Genomic DNA, 21,981 nt, shown 5'->3' with positions numbered 1-21,981 from the left:
TTGTGTGTGTGTGTGTGTGTGTGTGTGCGTGTGTGTGTGTGTGTGTGTTGTGTGTGTGTGTATCGTGTGTGTGTGTGTGTGTGTGTGTGTATGTGTGTGTGTGTGTATGGTGTGTGTGTGTGTGCGTGCGTGTGTGTGTGTGTGTGCATGTATGCGTGTGTGTGTGTGTGTGTGCGGGTCAGTGTCGACCGTCCCACGGTCCCCACAGACGGGCCATTCTAACCGAGTCCTTGCCTGACTGACCGCTCATAGCTCGGGTGTCATTGACCAGCCGCAAGGTCACGGCCGCGACACAATGTGCCTTTTACATCACCCCCGTTCGGGGGCAACAGACCCATTTTTGTTGTGGCAGAAACCGCTCTTTTCTTGGGCCCGATTCACTTTTCTGTCCTCCCACAAAGGAACATGTACACATTCCTATAATCATACTGAAATCCTGTGCCTTTGTACTGGCTAGCCATACGAAGCCTTTTATTTTAGAAAGTGCTGAACACTCCTTGCTTTACCCCGCCTTTACCACCCCCATAAAATCCAACCTTATTCGCTACCCGCTCCTCCCCCTCAAACAAATGTCTACTGGTAAAAAAAAACAAACAAAAAAAACACACAATCATTAGAATTCTACTCTTGCTCCATTGCCAGTATTGTCCTTGGCTCATACTAGACATTAGTGAGGGTCAACTGTAAGTTTAAATGCATAATTTATATAATCCTATAATCTAAAACAGCAAAGATAAATACCTGTCTTTCATACCTCTATTCCAGCAAATATTATTAGTTGACTAAAATGAATAAGATATGTTGACAATAGAAATAAAACCTGGAATTGTTTTTTCTTTTTTTTTTTCAAATTGTACTTAAACGTGTTTTCTAACGCAGATGAAATACAGGTCAAGAGTGAAGTGCTTTTCCTGAATCCGTCGTGAAAATGCAGCCTTGGCCGTTAATCGCATTGGACAGAACGAAAGATCAAAAAAAAAAAAAAACTGTAGGTTAATGAGGGTGACAGGGAAGAGCTTTGGGCACCGTGGTCGCGTGAAAGGGTTAAAAGGTTTTAATGGGGAAAGCTATACCCGGATTAAACCTCCTTTAGCACAATAAACCCCACGAAGTTTAGATAACCCACATTAACACCCCGCGAAATGGAGCATTTTAACCCAACAACAAAGTAACGAGTCTCCTTACCCCGAAGCCTATTAAAAGCCATCTGCTTCGGGCTGGACCAGGCACTCAGGATGTAGGTAAAAATCTCAGTCACACATCGAGTGGGCTGGGGGATGGGGGGGGTGGGGTGGGGTCAAACTGCAGTGCATTCTGGACAATAACGAAAGAAAAACAACAGCGTGCTCGTGCGGCGGGCGTGGGCGTGCTCCCTAGGCGTCCGTTTCTGCAGCTATTCCCCCTGTCTCTTAAAATGAAACGGGCCACATATAGCCAAGCCGCTCTTGGGAGGTCTATATACAGTTACAAGCTGAAGCGTCCGGGCAGAGTGACTCCAGTCTATTATGCGGGAGAGCGAACAAGGGGCTCCCTCTGTCCAAGGGAACGCCTGCGTTTGGCTCTGTGCCCCCCCCCCCAGCCCCCCCCCCCCACCCCCCGCTCTCTCCGGCGGCTTTGTTCTCGCCGTTTTTAGCCGGCCGCGCTGGCCACGTCCTGGGAAAGCAGCGCTGGACCCCCTGCAGAGACTGACCCTGGAGGGACACCCTAACAAAAAGCACCCCCCCCCCTCCCTCCCCACCCACTCCCTCCCCCCCCTTCTGCAGCTTATTCACAACACATACAGTACTTCATGTTTGATGTAATTCTAGATGAATGCTGGTCCACCGCTAACCCTCTCCACAATCGTTGTTAGCGACCAGAGCAAATTGCAGTTAGGAGCGAGCTCATTAAGGGCGCACGCCGTCACCTCCACTGTTCTGTGATTCTGTTATCTTCTTACAGCTTGCTGCTCTCCCCAAAACAGAGCGGTGGATAGAATGGCGGGATCGATACACGTTCGCAGCTTTCCCTCGTACCCCGATCATAAAAATTGAGTTGCTGTCATCCCGAGGGCGGTCGATACCGCCAACGTCATCCCCCTAATTCAGTCGGTTTTCAATAATGCGCTTGCACGCACATCTCCAGGTGGAGGTCCCTGAACGCGCGGCTTTCACCCCGCACTCACCACGGCGCGTGAAGGACAGTAGAAAAATGCGTGTGCTCATGCACGTGAGTGGCTCTGACCAGCGCGTACAGGGGAGGGAGGGGGAGGGGGGGGGAGGCAGGGTTACAAACGTTGTATGTTTTGTGTGTGAAAATATTTCTGCCGAAGGAGGAAGGAAAAGGAGGGACATCTGCGGTACTTAGCCGATGTAATGACTGTAGTGACGCTCCATTTGGAGTGGGGCCCACTGAGACTGTCTCCCCTCTGGCCCACCAGACCCCCCCCGCCCCCCCGGCCCCCACGGCCCCCCCATGCCCACCCTCAACCTCGCAGCCCAGCTCCTCTTATCCAGAGGAGCATCGCTCCCAAAGCAGCCGCCCCTTTTCCTGTCCTTCCTTCAAACACGCCATCGGCCCCCATCCACAGTAAAGCCCAAGCAGAGCAAGAAGAGAAACTTACCCCCCCACCCAAATCACAGCTGAGGTGCTTCAGCACGTCGGGACATGGCGGAAGGTCCGATAAACGCACGGGCCTCTCGGGGTTCAGAGGTGGGGAGGACATCTGCTGGAGAGATAAAGGAGGACGCTGCGCCTCCTTTTCCCGGCAAGCGCTCGGCGGAGCGGGGGGGCCTGAGCGCGGTTCACCTCGCGCCTCCGCCCGTGGCCCGCTGTTTGCCTAAGGGCTCGGGGGGGTGCCTGCCGCAGCGAAACGGGGCCGGGCTACACCAGCGGTCCGTCCGCCAAATCAGCTTACGCTTCCATCCCCGAGCACCGCGTTCAGAAATCGGCACTCTCGTTTTCGCTAAATCCCCCCCCCCCCTTTTTTTGGAGAAAGAAGGATGACCATGTCCTCACAAAGGACAAGCCTTTTTTTCCCCCACCTCCCTGTTTCTAGTTCCTTGCACATTTCACCTCCTTCCATGGCAGAGGAGAAGCCTGAGCTTAGTAATAGTTTCTGGCAAGGATAATTACTTACTTCGCATTCGAGCTGTATTAACGGGAGGCATTGCTATAGATCTAACACCTCAAGGGACATTAAATCAAAACTAGAATACTACATGAGGACTAGAAAGTAAACCATATGGAGTGGGGTGCGGGGGGGGGGGGGGGCAGTGCTCTGATTCTCTCTGTTTTTACAGTCAAACCACCACATTGTTATTCCTGAGTTTTCGTTGTTAATGAGATTTCCAGTTGAGTAGAAGTTGTGTTTTTCTTGTCCTGTCTCATGAAACCTAACACTTCTTCCCTCTTCCTGAAGAAAGCAGTGCGTTGCTGTGGTCATGTGTACCTCTACCCTATCATTACTGCACCCACACCAGCTACAAGGCAGTCTGCTACAGGCCACTGTGACACCAACAAATGGTAATAATCCCCTGTTAGAAATATTGAGCCAGAACAGTATCGGTTATAGTACAGTTAGGCATGGCGGTTGAACAGACTGTGTCCGGGTATGATTACATTATGATGCTGTTTTTGGAGATTAAAAGATTGGAAGGATTTCTGAGCAGGAGAGAGATCACAGACGGTATTCTCTTTAAATGCTGTTATCAGAGGCACAGCGGGGGAGAGGATAGCTTGCACAAATAACAGTAAACAGACCCGATGGGGGGAAAAAATAGAAGCGGTTTCTGAAATTCATTTGGAAAAAAAAAGCTTATGACGAAATTTGGATGACCTACTGGCCTTTCCCACAGCCGTGCAGCCCCTGGAGTTTGAGGTGCACGATGTCAGTGTGGTGGGCAGCGCAGGGAATGCGCGTCTCCACAGGAAATACCCAGCAACGGCAACCAACCGCCACTCAGCCGGCTGGAAGACGCTCTCACACAGACACACATGCACATGCACGCTCACAGACACGGTTTCACATATGCTCAACGCGAACACGGCACACCAGCAACCATATTATCCGCCTCCTGCAAAAGCACAAAGCAGTTTAAAAAAAAAAAAAAATCTGCAAGGCTACAGCGTCTGGTTTGAACACAGCTTTAGCGCTTCGAGTCGGGCTACGAGTGAGCATGTACGAATTTAGATCAGCTTTTCGTCTTTTTTTGCGGGGGGAGGGGGGAGAATCCGGCCAGCAACTTTCCTTTACGTCCCGTGATGCAGAAGGGAGTTTGTGCGCTTCTGCCGGCTTTTCAGCGTCCTCGGTTAGCAGCCCATTACACCCCCGCTGCTCTGAACCGCTGCCTTTAGGAGAAGTAAACTGTGAGAGCCCAGATCGTGCTCAGCTGCGGTTTACCACAAAACACTCGTGATCTGCAAAGGATAAGTCAGATGTTACAGGTCACTTAAAAAAAGAACCTCTTGTTCTCTCAGTCATAAAAGAAAAAAAAAGATGAGCGAGAGAGAGAGAGAGAGAGCGAGATAGAGAGAGACCTGTTTGAGTTTCAGATGTTTAAATAATGGTTTCATCAGCACTTCTTTTTTTTCTACTTTTTTTTTTCTTTTTCCCTTTTTGTTAAACTTTGTAGATCACTTGCTCGGTAATTACAGCTTAAAAAACAAAATGGGAAATGTAATGATTCATATTTTCAAAAATGTACTTCCTTCACAATGATCTCCAAAACTCTGAATCTATTGCATATCACACAAGACTGAGATTCAGTATCAAAATCATTTGCATTTCCTGGTTAAATAAATAAATAAATAAATAAATAAATTCTGAATATATATACTGCAGCTGCAGTTTAACCAAACAGCTTTTCATGTGCATTTACAGAAAGTCATGCCTGTGACTAGCTGATGCCTGGGGCTGTGCAGTGATTAGGCTTATTTCGCCGTTGCTGTTAGTAATTTTGGCCTGCGGTGTGCATGTTCTGCAGTCACTGGGCGCGATCAAACACCCGAAACCAAAGCGCTTCACAATCCGCCAAGTAAAAATCTCTCAGGTGTCACGGCGGAAGAAGGTCCTCCCATCACCACACCTCAGCGCAGCGATGGCGGTTAGAGAAGGGCCTGCCGGGGGTATGATGTTTCCTGTCGCTGTGTGCAGCCTGACGTGCGACTGTGTTTCGGCTGTGTGTCTGTGTGTGTGTGTGTGAACACGAGTGTGTCCCTTCCCTTTCCAGAGAGAGTTATCGTGACCTCAGCTTACTCTCTGAGAACCTTCACATGGCCCTGAGCCTCGCGTGTACAGCCTCCTGACTCGACTGGTAGGGAGGAAAGGCCGCCTGATGCTGACACCACACACACACACACACACACAATGCACACTCTTCACACACTCGTGTGAAAGCGCGGCTTTGAAAAGGCGCTCTCTGCACTGTGTCCAGGCAACAAGACAAGCAGTCGGGTCAAAGCTACGAAAAAGTGGAGCTTGTTGGGCGACAGTCAGCCCAGCCCGGGTGCAGTGACATGCCCCTGTGATCTCAAATCAAACCCTGATGGTGTCAGTGCTGCTGCGGCAGGAAGCTCTGCAGGGCAGTAAATAACCTGCCACAGCCTCACCCTGGGATGGGGAGAGTCCCTTTGTCCTACATTTTCACATCACTCACTCACTTTACACTTTACAGCATGAAAGGAGAAATGTAATGATTCAGATAAACATTCTCCACATTTGTATTTCAGAACTGAATTTATATCACACTAGAATGAGAATCTAACAGAAAAATATCTTTGCATTTCCCCGGAGGGAGGGGTTTTGATCAGCGGGACAACGCTGGCTCGTTGCACAATTGCGCCCCCTCTGGTCAGTCGGGTGCGTGCAGTCTGCGCCGGCTGCGCATGATTGGTGCGTGCTAAATGCATGCGCTTCAATGCATATGCTAATCTGCACTGTACTGAGTTCACAATGAGTACAAGCTTCCAATCGCAAATGAGAATTCCAAAATGAGCAGAATACAATAATTGGGGCATTCAAAGATGTTCAAATAGGATTAATCAATTTTTTTTTTTAAATGTCCTGTCTCAATACTTCCTTTGGTGACTAACTGTGATTTAGCATTAAATTGGTATTAAGCTGAAGAACTGGCAGATGTATTTTCATCCTAAATTACCATTAGAAAAGTAGACAATCCTTGAGGGCAGACTATCCAATTTGGCATTGCCACATGAGACTCTGGTCAGTCCTGGTACAGTTGGGATTCTCTCCAGAAAATTGGGTGCATTCCTGCACTAAGCACAATGACCTCAGCTGTAACAAGGAACTAAATAATTGAAATGTTGTTAAATGAAGTTCTTTGTTCAAGATTTCTCACAGGAGCATGACTGAGACACTGATCAAAGATAAACATGAAACGTCTGGATAAAGGTCAAGTTCACAGACTGCGGGGGTGATTCTTTACCTCGTCATTTATTTTCTTTCACTTGGTGATTCTAGCTGTAGTTTCATTTTTAAAAAAACTTCTGATTGGAAGGTCACCCTGCTTCTCAGGCTACCCCGCGTGCGTGGCCCCGCCCACCAAATGTCAGTGCAAGTGGCTCTCACCGGCAGATTTTGTCCTCTTTTCTGAAAGTCTAAAGTGCAAAGCGGTTATAGATTTACTGCTGGTGGATGGGGGGGCACGGCGAGTGAATTATGCAGTATGCGAGTTTAATCTGCGCTGAAAGCTTAGAGGCACTGACGGGCCTGCAAACTGGGGCCACGCTCCCCGCTAAGGCCGTATGTTCCCCACAATCAGCCCCGGCCTCCATCAGCCATCCGATCAATTATCCACAGTGCTTTATCGCCACTGCTGGAGAGACCCAATAACACCGCGGGGTGTCCCAGGAACTCGCTCAACTTTCACAATATGGCCATCGGTAAAGGAGCACAGCGTTAATCTCAGAGAAAGAGGCAGTTGCACAGTGCTGATAATGCTAATATCCCCCCCCCCCTCCCTCTCCCAAATTATCAGGTCCGGAGTCTAAATGCGTAACACAGCAGCAATGGAAACTGCACTGCAAAAAAATGTTTACATAATTGCTCACACTGGGGAGTTTTAATCGCCGTTTCCCTCGTTCTGTCACTTTACAAAACATAACAGCATCTTTCCGTCAGGAGTATTCTGTGGGGGAGAGGGGACGGGTTCCTATCTTGCCTAAATTAAATCTGTTTGTTTGCCAGTGTACATTTTATCAACTTTTCTAGGGTTGGAGCTGCAAAATAAAAAGAAAGAACTCAATAAACCTACATGGTGTAAATTCAAGGGGGACATTTTTGGGATTGTGTCTTAAAAGAACGACATCATTCCATAAAGAACTAAATTAAATTAGAATTAAATCAAATTCGTCAAATGAAAAAAAAAGACTTGCAGCCTTTTCAGTAATGAAAAAAAGTTTAATCACTGTTACCTAACCAAATGGCCCAGTCTCTCAGTCATTGGCTATATTTTTGTCATTGCTTCTATAATATACATCAAGTAGTGACCCTTGCACTATATGTGTCTGTGGATTTGAAACAGAGATAGGGAAATACTGTGCCCCTCTATATTCGTATAGTCTCTCTCTCTCTGTATGTGTGTGTGTGTGTAATGTCGGTTCCTTTCCCTCGGGAGGTCAGTTCAGCTCACTTCCTCTACCACCCAACAAAGAGGGTGTGGTGCTGCACGGTCAAAAGCCGACTCGCGGCTTAATTCGATAACAGAAACCTTGTGTCTCGACACCTCTGAAAATACCTCAACGCTCCTCCACCATGTTTGGCGACTTATTCAAAAATAAAGAAAAGAAAAAAAAGGTTGAGTGGGCTGCTCCTCCGCGTGTTTATTTTGGGAAGTAAAAGAGCTATTCTACAGGGGTAGCATACTTTTAAAAAATGGGGAGTTTGCATTCCTTCAAAAATACGGATTCAGAATGTGAACTGCCTGTTTACGGCTGCATCTCAACTGTGAGAAACAAGTCACTGCCACTCACCTCCTCCCCTCAGTTCTTCAGTTAGCTATACATTCCGCAACAAAATCCTGAAAACCGACTCCTTCAAAGCTATGCGTTATCACTTCCTGAGTGCCTCCGAGGCTCTAGGCATCATCTTTCTTGTGGAGTTAGCAGCCGCGTGGAGTGACGCGCTTGTGTTCTTTCCATTCCGAATCTCACTCGTTTCAGTTCTTAACACGTGCACAAAGCGCAGCTGTAGACCGCGCTGTACTGTGACAAGTCTATGGACAGAGGCCTTTGCCGTATTTAAAATGCAGCTTTCGTTTTCGTTTTACTATCATCGTCTTTAGCGGTTGCAAAGGGGAGAGAAATAAAATAAAGCAGTCTGGCATGGTGCCAGGGTAAAGTAGAAACATAACAAGGTTCACTTTGCGGTGTGGCAGCATTTTGCCGGCTTGGAGCTGCATGCATGTTTTTAGTGTCATGGAAAGCGGAGAACAGTTTGTCTCTCGATGTTTTAACCACTCACAAAACAGTTCCTCGGTACTGAGTCTCTGGGGTTGGCACGCATTTTGCCGGCTTGGAGCTGCATGCATGTTTTTAGTGTTATGGAACGCGGAGAACAGTTTGTCTCTCGATGTTTTAACCGCTCACAAAACAGTTGCTCGGGACTGAGTCTATGGGGTTGGCACGCATTTGGCGAGCTGCTGGTGTGTCACTATTAAGTCTACACGGATGCATGCTATTCTGGCCTGCGCGATCTGAGATGGAAAAAGTAAGTTATGTTTAGTAATACAGTTGACAAAAGAACAAAAAACAATGGATGGTTAATTGCTCATCTAATGAGGCAAATTGTGGTCGCAGTCAAACCATTGTGAAAAATGTCAGTAGGTGATCTAGCACTCTGTCAGAGAGACAAGGAGACAATAGAGTGATTTAGCCCCACCTTACTCTTGCAGTTTTTCCCAATATCAACGCAGAAATGCGCTCTTTAGCGGAGAGCAAACCATTGCTATTGTGTGGGTCTGATTTCCACTCCCAGATCAATACTAGCTGTGCATATTGACTCCTCTGAGAGGGTTATACTGTTCTGCAGGAGACAGCTGCTGGTGACATCAGATCCCAGCAGCCATTGCGGTCTCACCTTCTCAAGGGATCAGGAGAGGAGTCTAAACATCAGTTTTCTCTTTAGCTCTTTAAACGCAATAAAAAGGCCATTGCATTGCAAAGGCCATTTTAATGTCTTCATCCTCAAGTATTAAGTTCCTCATCCACTAAAAGATTCTCCCCCCCGCCCTCCAAAAAAAGAAAATGCACAAGTAATCTTACTATTAGAAAAGCTCATGAATCTGACTGCATGTAAATGCAGTGATTAATCCCTGTCCCTCCCCACCCCCAGCCAGCACTGTTGTGGATGAGTATGGTCACGCAGTTGGACGGCGCACTCTCTGTCCCACGCTGAGGGGGGTCCACCTTTTTTTTTGCGAGGAGTCACATGACATGTGTGACCTGAATCCCTTCCCTGGGGAAGCCTACTATCTCCTCAACCTCTGGTGCCATCTGCCAGTGACTTTGCAAAAATGCAAATCAGTTACCCACAGTGCACAGCAGCCAGCGCGTACCATCGGAATAGCCTACAAAAATAGGTCAGACGCACGATGAGCCTTGTGTCTCCCGCACGCAGTGTGTAGCTTTGTGTGTGTGTGGGGAGGGGAGGGGGGGTAAGAGGCAGAAATCTACTGGGATTCTCGTGTGCATGTGAAGAAGTAGGGGAACAGGGGGCTGGGGAGGGGGGGGGGGGGTGTGGAGAGAAGAGAGAGAGAAATGACTGGGGAAACATTTTAAATGAGTACTCGTAAGCCAGACAAAGGGACCATCACTAACTCGTCATTTTCAGACCCTCTGTCAGTCGGATGGAAGTGGTACAGCGAGTTCCCTCCCCTCGTTTTGTGTGAAACATCTTCTTTTTTTTCTGTCAAGTAATTCCCATACACAAGGCAACTGGGTAACAAACGCGACAGAAACAACCATTTTTATTTTCCACCGGGCAAATTGTTCATCCGCATCCAATTCTTTCTTATCGGTTACTAAAAAAAGATGAAAGACCCCCAGCTGGTAATGAGCGTATTAGTGAAAGCCAGTCGGCTGATGCAACATCGAAGCAAGGCTACTGCAATCCAGGCAGCTGAGATCTATTTCTCGCAGGGTGACTCGTATGAATTATGCAGCTCTTAACGCCCAGCTCTTTCTCCCACTGCAAGTTCCACCCATATTCTCGGCGCCAAACGAGTCTGGACCTTTCACTGAGTTCCATCTTTTTTCCCCCTTCCACTGCGGTCTACCTGCGCCCCACGTGACAGGAAGGCATTATATCAGTCAGCATCATATGACTATATGATTTTTATTTTGGGTGTGAAAGACTCAAGTTGGGGATAATGTACCCATGCCCTTTCTACAAGCGTGGTCAATCGCGTTTTTGTGTTGCGGTCATACTGATGAGTGTGAACAGCATTGGCTTCCACTGCTGCAACACTCATGGCCATGAACCTTCTGGCTGAAGTCATTTCGACCATAATTATGGTGAGGTATGGTCATCAAAACCATGTACTTTAATAGGACGCTCATCAACATAAACATGACCGCAGTCATAGTCAAGTCAAGTCAAGTCAAGTCAACGCTTTTACCTCATAAGACGGCAGTGTTAACAGGAAAGGGAGGTTTAAAGAAATTCTGTATCAGGAGTTACATTCTGCACCCACAGATTGAAAGAACAGGCTACATGTTGTTTTATGCTTATTTTGATTTCCCTAGTCTGAAAATGTTTCTATGATACTGACATACCCATGGTCCTCTAGAGCACATTTTCAGTCAAGAGATAATTCCTTGGGTTGTTAAACGCTTATGGAAAATTTCATTTAAAAAAATGTAATGCATTAGAAGTCTGACTTAATCAGTATTCATTGGCCTCTCTCATTGTCACACTGACCACAGCTATTAACAAAGGACAAATTACACGATACTGATGAGAATTCCATTTCCCATTATTCATTGTGAATACTTGATAGCGATTTCATATTAATTCCTGGAAAAAGAGGTGAGCTCAGCTTCTAACCACATTGAAAGTGATCATTAATGCCCTGTCTTACTGAAGGAAATAAATACACAGAGCACCATTTCAGATACTTCAGCAATTACCTTCCCTGTTACTATGACAATATTTGGGCATTGATTTGGAATCTACAGACAGCTTAATAATATAAAAAAAACTGCTGAGAACATACAAATCGAGCCATTCTGGCCAAAAATTAAATTAAAACTGTTACCACAACACTGTTTACTCCAGGCAGACTCTAAAACGGGTTGTTACAACTGACAACCCATTTAAGAGTCTACTTTGTGCTTCATTCAAATGTATGAAAGTGGTTATTTCTGACTATTGGTAAAGCATGGCTCAGAAAGCCAAAAAAATAAAAATAAAAATCATAGCTGGGGATTTTTATATCATTTTGGAAAACCAGAAATCATGGAGCTATCTTAGCCAGCAAGACAGGTGTTTAAGGGGAATATGGAGAAGGGTGGTAGCAGGAGGGTTACAGTGTGGAAAATATGATTCTCTACAAACTAATCCAACCTTTTATGTTTTTTTAAAAATTTAATACCCAGCAAAAACATCCATTGGTTTAGAAGCCCATGATGCAAAAAAGGACAAACATTGAAAATGGCAAATAAAAAAATTTAAAAAGATGATGCAATAGAATGCGATCCTTTTGAAAACGCTTCTGCTCATTTTTGAATGCAGATTCGGCCGTTTTTCATGGTGTGCGCCGAAAATCTGTTTGCCATTTAATAAGCCGGTTTTCATAAATCATCATTCTGGAGGCTTAGTGGCACAGAACGCGGATAATGCCAGCACACGAGAGGGCATACCTAATCACAAACAGACCTTCCCTACCGAGGGCGACAGAGCGTGGCGCAGAAACACACGCCTTCTCGGGGCGCAACGGGCATAAATAATGCACGCACGGCGCGCGCGTGTGTGCTAGCCGGCGAACCTCCGCGATCGCGCTCCGCTGCCGTGTCCAGCTGCCCGTAAATCTGCGAGCCGGCCCCGAGCCCGCACCGCTGTAATTACGGCCGGATTAGCGGGGCTCTCTCAAGACCAGTGGCCAAACATTTTGTCCCAGATTAGAGTCCAGATGCACTGGCGCTAAGCCGCAGAAATCGGTCATCCTGCTCTATAGAATTACGCCACTATAGAATCTGCTGAGGGGGGGTCTGAGAATTGAGTCAGTGCGGGTGGATGGGTAGTGGGGGGAATGGGGGGGGGGGGTGATACCCATGTGTTCATGGCAGATCGGTGCCCGGTGTACCCTGTGCCAGGGGCGGAGACATATTCCAGCACTGCATGGGGGACACTTTCCCTTATAGAAAATCTAATTTAATTCTTGGCACATAACGTTTCACCATGTCCATTGGACAAAGACAGGCTTACTGTACATGTTCTGATGTTATACCGAGACAAGGACACCAGTGAGGCCCCGTAAAAAAATAAAAATAAATAAATAAATAAATGTAATGTGTTCAATTGAAAAAATGCCATATATGGAAATAATTGTGCATACTTCAATGTACTTTCATGTACTAAAGTTAGGGTGAATATTTTGAATATGTGAAAATGTTTGTTTTACATTTTGTTCCATTAGAGAAAAAGACTCCGTTAACTCACATGACTGATGCCAAATCTGATACTGCAATTCATGCTTTTAAAGGGAGATGTATGGGACCATTTATAAAGACAAGGCATATGCAGTAATGGGCCTCTCATTTCATTGGTGTGAGTATGTGCACATCTTAGCTCTCAAAAGGACAATAACACACAATTCACAATAACATCATTTTTTTTAAATAGCAATCTTTTCTATGAACAGAAACATGTTATATAATACATCCTATATACATGCATATGTGAATGCAAACCATGACCATAGCAGAGGCCCCAGGAAGACAGGAACAGGCTTGTGCTGGGATTTGTAGTTTTTTATTGTCCTTCTATAGCAGCTCTGCTGTGCTACTCCCGTGGCTTCTGTGTTGACTGGCAGGAAGCTGCAGCTAACTGTGGCTGAACGGAGCGTAACAGAGTAGTGGGCAGCTTCCTTTGCAGAAGGCACTGCAGGGCGGCTCAACCACAGCCCAGTCTCTGCTCCCTCCCACCCCACAGAGCAGGGCGGCTCAATCACAGCCCAGTCTCTGCTCCCTCCCACCCCACAGAGCAGGGCGGCTCAATCACAGCCCAGTCTCTGCTCCCTCCCACCCCACAGAGCAGGGCGGCTCAAGCAGCAGCCAGCATGCTCCTTCCCACACACAGGCAGCAGCTCAACTCACAGCCCAGTCCTGCTCCCTCCACCCCACGAGCAGGGCGGCTCAATCACAGCCCAGTCTCTGCTCCCTCCCACCCCACAGAGCAGGGCGGCTCAAGCATTAAAGCCATTTAGCAGACGCTCTTATACAGAGCGACTTACACAACTAGGCACAGCCCAACTAGACACAGCCCAGTCTCTGCTCCCTCCAACCCCACAGAGCAGGGCGGCTCAATCACAGCCCAGTCTCTGCTCCCTCCCCACCTCCTCCACAGTTAGCAGACGTTCAGGCGCTCAATCCACACAGCCCAGTCTCTGCTCCCTCCACCCCACAGAGCAGGGCGGCCTCAAGCATTCCTACACAGGCCATAACTTTAGCAGACGCTCTTATACAGAGCGACTTACACAACTAGGCACAGCCCAACTAGACACAGCCCAGTCTCTGCTCCCTCCAACCCCACAGAGCAGGGCGGCTCAATCACAGCCCAGTCTCTGCTCCCTCCCACCCCACAGAGCAGGGCGGCTCAAGCATTACAGCCATTTAGCAGACGCTCTTATACAGAGCGACTTACACAACTAGGCACAGCCCAACTAGACACAGCCCAGTCCCTGTCTCCCCTCCAAGCCCACCACAGAGCAGGGCGGCTCAATCACAGCCCAGTCTCTGCTCCCTCCCACCCCACAGAGCAGGGCGGCTCAAGCATTACAGCCATTTAGCAGACTCTCTTATACAGAGCGACTTACACAACTAGGCACAGCCCAACTAGACACAGCCCAGTCCCTGCTCCCTCCAACCCCACAGAGCAGGGCGGCTCAATCACAGCCCAGTCCCTACTCCCTCCAACCCCACAGAGCAGGGCGGCTCAAACAGTCTCTGCTCCCTCCCACCCCACAGAGCAGGGCGGCTCAACCACAGCCCAGTCTCTGCTCCCTCCCACCCCACAGAGCAGGGCGCCCCCCCCCCCCCTTTTCTCAAAGGGATGACTTCAGGACCTCTGTGACCTTCAGGGCGGACTCCACGCAGCCGTCGAAGTTGGAGTGCATGAACCCGTCGCCCCCGCAGACCAGCAGTGGACTGGAGCACAGGGTCATCTGCCCGGGGCAGTCAGGCACAGCGGCTCTCACCTAACCAGGGAAAAGCAGAAGAAGAAAAACAGAAGACGAATGAAGAGCTCGAGTGCAGTAATGATCAGCGGTCTAGTGGCAGAGGTCCACATCATCCTCCATATCGCTCAGCTCGCAGCCCCAGTCTAATCAATGAACTATCCATGCAAACAGTTTCTGTGCCATAATCAGATTCAATACACCAAGTTCAATTTTGAAACTTTAAATTTACCGATACACTGCAAAAAGCAAAAAAATAAATCAATCTTAAGTATTTTCTTATACTTAAGCCTAATTTTTTTTGCTATATAAATGCCAATGAGGCAAGAGCGTTTTACTCGATTCACGATTTGTCAATGGGGTAAGACAATTTCGCCTGCCAAGCAAGAAGTAATTGAAAACAAGCCAATATTTTCCACCTGAGAGAAGAAAAAAAAAGTCTCACTACAGGACCGAAACACTTAAGACGGACATTTTTTGCAGCGTACACATACATGTCCGGCAGTAGTTCTCAGTGCAGCAAATGCTGCGTGTGTACATGTGCAGGCATGGTAAGCTGGGTAGCCAATGAGATCCAGAGTCCCAAAGAAGGGAAATTTCCAGTGGCACGGAAATCCCTGGACGCACGATAGCGGCTTTCGATAGCATGCTATCGGCACGAGCGGGGTCCCTGGCCGGCGGCTACCTGCTTTCGCATCCAAACGCAGAGCCATCCTGAGAGATACGTAATCGCGCAGGCCGAGGGGACTGGGAATAAAGATACGGGGGAAAAAAGCGCCTTTGCTGAAGCGTAAATGTGACTCATTTTTCGACGAGACTTCCTCGGGTTGGTACTGGTTCAGAAATAGCTAAATATCCCCTACAAGAAAGCTTTCAGTCTGGACCTACTGCGAAGCTGCTATGAGAGAGTTCATACTAAATCTGTTCTGTCGTTCCTCTTGTTTTGAGAACTAATCCTAGCACAAAAAGTAATATGGAAATCCAAATAAACTGCACCGTTATACCGGGAGGCAACATAATGCAAATATGCCAGCTTGGTTTTCAAATGCATCCTGCTCATCTGCATATTCATCAATTAGCCCTGCTATTGGTTATCTCACGCATCCCCCTGATTTGGATCCACTGGTGTTCTATCATTTTGCAATCCCTGTAAAACATTACATATCCAAGTTATCCATACTTAAGCAAATGCGAATGTTCGGAAGGATCACTTCAATGAGCTGTTTGTGGTACCAATCAGACAATGGGGAGGAATGGTCTCCACCGCTTCATCAAGTGCTCCACTGACAGCACACGCAGGGGTGCTGCCGTCAAACCGCTCGGACGCGACAGGAAGCAAAAAAAAACTCCACTGCACCTCCCCTGCTTGTACCCTGTCACGATATCCCCCTGTCACGACAACCCCCTGTCGCGATAACCTACTGCTGGGGTTCCCGAGTGGTGAGACCAGTAAGGTCACGAGTCCTCAACAGCAAATGTGGCCTGCAGCCCTGTATCGGGTGGGGATGGAGCTTAATGGCCGTAGTGTCACTCAGGGAGGGGTGTTTAAAATCACTAGGACTTTACCCGCCTGAACAATCAACAGCACCCCCTCAGGTCATTTGGTGTACTGCAGGATCCCTGCTGCAGCTCCTCAACCGTCCGCAGCGATAACTCCGCAGAACCACTCATTTTGGGGCACACGCGTGCTTGGGTGTTCCCTCCCAGTCGGACGGAGGGTGCTTCGTGAATGGGACAGGAACATACGATTGGGAATTCCAAATTACGGAGAAGAAACATCGGGGACCGATATATACCCCTGAGTCATAGGGCAGATCTCTGATGCAATGCATTAACAGTAGCTGTAAATCCTGAATGAGAAGGAGAATTTAGTCACATTGATTTTGTGCATTGATTTCTGCACATTTCTGTGAGGATACGCATTGAAGAATGAGATATTTATGGATAAGACGGCAAAGGCAAAGTTTATTTCAGCCGCTGATGATTGACTACATTCTTAAAAAGCTTTTATAACTCAGACATTTGACGTAGCTGACGCGGTTCAGTCAGGTAATGGAGGAGGAGCCGGATGAATCATCTGGATCGAGCAGAGGGGAGCCATTTTGGCTCTGTTTCCTGAGGCCTGTAGCTGGAGGCCAGGTGTGAGCTGTGTGCTAGTCTGTCCAGCTCGGGCCCGGCCCGGCCTGCACTCTGCCGCTCAGTCATCTGGCCTCCCACACAGATGTTCCGCGCCCTTTGACCCCACGCAGCGGCTCAGCGCTGCATTTCGCCCGGGAGTGCGCGCGCGCGTGTGTGTGTTAAAGAGACAGAGCGCAAGTCATTGTCCGTGTGTGTGCGAGTGCATCGGCTGTAATGCGTGCCTGTGTGTGGCAGCTGGCGAGTATGAGTGGACAATGTGTGTGTGTGTGAGAGGATGAGAGAAATAATAAATGTGTCTCTTCATGACAGTGTGTATATGTATCTGTATGTATCTGTATGTACACATGGATGCGTGTGCATGTGTGTGTATGTATGTACTGTATATGTGCATATGTGCGTGTGTGTATGTGTGTGCTCATCTCACAGCTGCCTGTCACTAAGGACAGTAAAACACACTTTGGAAGAGTGCTCCCTCCAGTTGCTACAACGCAGTCATGGAGCAGAGACACAGGCATCAAGCTCGCGAACCACAGGATACCCCTCAGTGTGTGAAGACAGGAGGCAGACACCGGCGCACAGGGAAAAGAAAGTTTGATGTAAAAAGGTTCTCCTGTCATAACCTTTCATCGGGTAATCCCATCAACGGCGCGCGCATCCTACAAATGAAATCTTTCCACACCGTCCGGATCCGTCACGCGCCTTGTTCCTCTTTTAGAAATGCATTTGTTCTGCAGCGCACCAGGAAAGCGTCTCATTAACTGCACTTAAGCTCTCCTCGCTTCATTATTAAAGCGACGCAGGCGATTGGGCAACGTCCGCAGCGCGAGCGAAAGGCGGCACGAGTCTGTCCTCCTTCCGCGCGTCGGGCAATGTTTAACAAAGCTCTACAAAGGCAATCCCGTCTGTTTCGAGGTGCGGTCGAAACAAGCGAAAGAACATCGTCTCGACAAACGCGAGACACTGGAGCATCATCAAACAGAGTCTAGAACGCTCATATTCTCTACACATGCGCTCTGCAGGAGGAATGTCGAGCACATTTGTCCCAGCTTACCAAACTAAACCTCTGCGATGGATCTGAACCAAAAGCACACTTTAAATAAGATTAAATGCAATTAGTTCTACAGCTCTTTTTGTTATTAGGAAGCATCTGAGGAAGTGCAAATAGAGTTGGAGAGAGGCCCACACAGTCTTGGCGCCTGCGTTTGATCTGCTCCAGCAGTGATTGGATCATTCCTCACCTGTGAGTACCTCCACTTTTGGAACTTGATGCTGATTGGCTGGGGAAGCCCGGGCAGGACCTTCTGAAGTTCTCCCAGGATCAGAGGCTCCACCTCCTCCCTGGTCCCCTCCAGGTGCCGGACCCCGAACGGCACGCCGGTGTGGACCACCACGGACGGGCCGCAGTCCGGAGAATCTGCGGAACCGGAACCGCGGTCAGGAAACGGCGAATCGACTACGGACCAAGGCCTGGGCGGCTACGGCCGCGCTTCCAGGATACCGTTTCACAACACGGCGCTCCAAAACGGTGAATGAAACCGCTTGATACGGGAAAAGGGGCGGGGGGGGGGGAACACTTTGGGAAGTGCGTGTTAAAACTCCGGCGATGTCGAAAATCACAGAGACGCCACTGAGAATTGGACGCGCTCCACGGGCGTCTAAATGCGCCTATTCCCTCGCCCGGGCTGCGAGAGCCCTGAAAGGATTCTGACTGGAAGAGAGAGAGGGGAAAAGTTTCTATCTAGGTCCTGATGTTTTATTAAAGATCGCGCATCAATATTAAATGGCGTGTAAGGAGCTTGTGAGACTTCCTACAAGGCCGACCGTGAGCCACTAATAGCCTGAGAGGGCCCATCGAGGGCCCTTTACACATAAATGTAACATGACCAGCTTTATTTGTTAGGCAAATATTTGAGTCTGCACGCAGGTCGGTTTCCGTTTGTTTAATAACAGAGTGCAAACCGTCTGGCCATGTCGGCTGTGCATCACATGTACCGGTGTCGTCATACGCAGCCGCTTACCTTTGATGCTAAGAGGTCATGTGATTTCAGACAATCCACCTCCTCATGCCCCCCCCCCCCTCCTCCCACCGCTCCCCCCACAACCCCGGCGGTCTGCGTTTTGACCCGCGGCTAACGTCTGAGCTAATTTATTAGCCTTGTGCGTTATGAAGTCAGCGCAGTAATGACATTGCATTAAAATGGGTTTAGACCTGGTTTTCAGGAAATTATATTTTACTGCGTTTAATGAACACGCCTGCTGTTTTTCCCTACCGGTTAAGACTAGAGATACGTTTCAGGTAAAGGCGTGATTTGATTCCACTTGCAGTGAGCATCCCCTTCCGAGTCCAAAGTGATAGGTGAACTGGTGTAGAGGAACAGGTGATGGGGGACGAGGGACGGGGATGAGGAATGATAGCACGGGCTGTCCCGTCCCGGTGGAGATGGGGGGGTGGGGGTGGGGGGGAGGGGGGGTTTCTGAGCATTGGCGGTGATGTGAGACCGCTAATCAATGCTCTCGGTTTGGCCAGTTCATGAATAAAAGACGCACGGCTGCTCCCTTTGCAGATCAGTGTCAGGCTTCAGCCCTGCTGGCAAGGAGGAAGCGGGAGAAGAAGGAGAAAGAGAGAAGAGGAGAGCGAGAAGGAAAAGGAGAGAGAGGGAAAGGAAGAAGTGGACAGGGAGAGGGAAAAGGAGAGGGAGAAGGAAAAGGATAAAGAGAAAGAAGGAGAGGACAAGACAAAGAGAGTGAGAAGAAGGAGGAGAAAGCAGGTGGGAAAAGGAGGAGAAAGAGGGTGATGGAGAAGGAGCAGGAGAATGGGAGCGGGATAAGGAGGAGGACAAAGAGAGGGAGGGGGAGAGGAAGGAGAAGGAGAGAGAGAGAGAGAGGGAGAGAGGGCAGGGTGTGTGGGCAAGGCGTTGGCACTGTGCCGCTCTCTGACTCTCTCCCGTGGCACAGAGAGATGAGCGGGTCACACAGTTCACTGGGAGGCTGAGGTAAGCCTGGCCGTCCAGACCCACGGCCTCCACACCACACCTTATTTAAACTCAATCCCACCATGCTTTGAGCTATCGAGCATTAAGACCTCTTTGATGCACGCACGGGCTCAGCCGAACCCAATCGCACGTAGTCCGCAGCGCCCTCCTCCTGTCTGGCGCGGTCCGCGCGGTGACGAGCGCGGCCTGTGTGTGTGTGCGATTCCGCGCCCTCGGTCACGGTCGCCCTAAGTTTGCGCCGATGGCGAGCGGAAAAAATCCGCGGCTATTCTTAACTCCCGATTCGAAAAAAGGCGAAGTCAAAAATCCACCGGGGGGGGATAACGCCCCCACCTCCCTCGGCTACAAGTAAAACACATTACGCCAAGCGAAAGGCAGAAAGCGCGTAACGACTCGGGACGTTCCGCCCTGAAAGGGGAACGCGGAACGCGGAACGCAAAATTCGACGGCCCTGCTAATTGCGCCGTTGCCTCCACGACGCCGCGGGTTCACGCAAGGTGAAGAGCGGAGGGGTTTTTCGGAGACCGCCTTCTTCCCACTCGCTGCACGTTCCTCACTCGCGAGGGCCACGTGCCTCCAAGTTGACAGAGAGATAAAAATGGTTTGAATGCTTTTCATCAGACAGCAGCAGGAGAAGGGATTCTCCAGGGCTGCTTGTGAAGACCTGCTTGTGTTCTGGGGCCGGATTTCAAGGGTGGTTGGCCTGAATGTCTGAATGAACCTTTGGTGCGACACACAAGTCGCTGGCCCGGACCAATCGAATGTTGAGGCTTGCCGAAACCACACCCCCTCTGAGAATTTCAGTTAAAAAAAGAAAGTGAAGGCCAAAAATGTAGCCTGACAGAGAAGGAGGGGACAGACCAGAGTTTTAATGAAAACTGAACCTCTTGCTATTTATTACGCTCCACAGTCTTCACGTTCAGAGACGGCTCCCACGCGGCCGAGAGCCTGACGGCTCGCTGCGCGTCCGGGGGCGACGCCCAATTAGACGGCGCTTTACGCGACGCTCGCCCCGCCGCCGTCGGCCCGTTTTGGGGAAAGAACGGGAGCACTGACCCAAACTGCGCTTCTTGTCGTCGATGGAGATGAAGCGGATGCAGGGATTGTCGGCGATGTACTTCGCCGCCCACGGCACGTCGATCCGCGCGCCGGCTTCGTAGAAGAGCCCCAGCGCGTAGCGGGAGGAGTAGCTCACCGCTTCCAGCTTCCGGCGCTGACTCTCGTCGATCACTGCGGAGAAAGGAGGAGAGCACAATGAACCCTTCAGGTGTGAAATCACAAATATGCAATTAGAACGCTCTTAAGATAACATTCTATTGCTGATGTAACAATCACTCCTGGTAACCGACGGCAATGGAGTTCTAGAACACTGACTCTGAATTCTGAAGAAACATTCCAAAAAGAAAAACCTACTCTTCAAAGGGTTAAAGGATCAGCGTCTCCCTGGCCAGGCCCAGTCCAACCCTGCACTCCCATTTCAGCTGGCCCAACACAACCAGAAACGCAATGTCGCTAAACCATGGTTTTTTCGTCGTCAAACACTCTCCATAATCAAGCTTCCGTATGATCTTTAGGCATTTTTGCAAAACATTTTCTTTTCTTTTTTGTACTTTATACAGTATGACTAGCGTTTGATTAAAAATACAAAATCTGCAGTGTACTTGAAACAGGATGTGCCATGTGGACACACACAATTACGATGGCAAAAAAAAAAGGACATGGTAAACTGTGGCCCTGACTCGAATGTAAAATATTTAAAAAACATGAACACAGCTTGACCCACATAGAATAATTGATAGGGCCCGGTCATCTTCACAGTCTAATCAGTCTGAAAGTATTAAGTCTTCAGATAAGATAACTGGCAACCAGCAACTTTGGTGCAACTGAAATTCCTTCTTGCACATTGCAACCGTGAGGGGAAGGATGTCCTCACTTATTTTATTTATTAAGGTTCTGGAGTTTTTTTTAAGTTTTTTTTTTTTTAAGCAAAGCTGCCCTTGTTTCCTGTCTGGAACATCTGTTGTTTATTGGCCTCTGCTGCTCCTCGTTGGCTGGGCTTTAGTTATTTAAGGACCCTGAGTATCGAGTATACAGAGGTTGAAGTTCATCTCTGTGGATTCAAATACATATTTCTGCGAAGAGACAAAAGTTCCTGTCTCACATGAAGCCGATCGGATGTTTACACAAACCAGCAAGCAAAAAAACAAAAGTAAATCTTTAAACTCGGCTTGAAATATACAGAAACATTCAGGTTTCTCAGAGCACCCTGCTCCTGAGACAAGAGAGGAAATTTCCAATTATGTAAAACTACATTTCTGCCAGTTCATCTTTTCCTTCAGAAAAGTGAGTTCATATGAAGCTTAAAAACCTGCTAATGTGGTCTCAAAAAACTACAAGACAAAATGTCTCCCTTTAAATACATTCTACAAGGGCTCCGTTAGTGCAGTTAAGAGGGA

The 21,981-nt window shown here is 48.6% G+C and overlaps 1 protein-coding gene across 2 annotated transcripts in view; it reads right to left on the bottom strand.

Moving 5' to 3' along the window:
• Window positions 1–13,668: 13,668 nt before the first annotated feature.
• Window positions 13,669–21,981, bottom strand: part of rnls (renalase, FAD-dependent amine oxidase) — a 34,576-nt gene continuing 26,263 nt past the window's right edge. For both annotated transcript variants that reach the window (XM_064319819.1, XM_064319824.1), the window contains exons 4-6: window positions 20,582–20,755; window positions 17,771–17,946; window positions 13,669–14,414 (exon numbers count right to left, since the gene is read on the bottom strand). In XM_064319819.1, coding sequence (XP_064175889.1) covers window positions 14,262–14,414; window positions 17,771–17,946; window positions 20,582–20,755 — 503 coding nt within the window. In that variant the 3' untranslated portion in view covers window positions 13,669–14,261. The remainder of the gene's footprint in view (window positions 14,415–17,770; window positions 17,947–20,581; window positions 20,756–21,981) is intronic.

Source organism: Anguilla rostrata, chromosome 2, assembly GCF_018555375.3.
Source record: "Anguilla rostrata isolate EN2019 chromosome 2, ASM1855537v3, whole genome shotgun sequence".
Classification (NCBI taxonomy): Eukaryota; Metazoa; Chordata; class Actinopteri; order Anguilliformes; family Anguillidae; genus Anguilla; species Anguilla rostrata.
The sequence above is the reverse complement of the archived record's forward strand: the minus strand, read 5'-3'. Positions and strand labels throughout refer to the sequence as shown.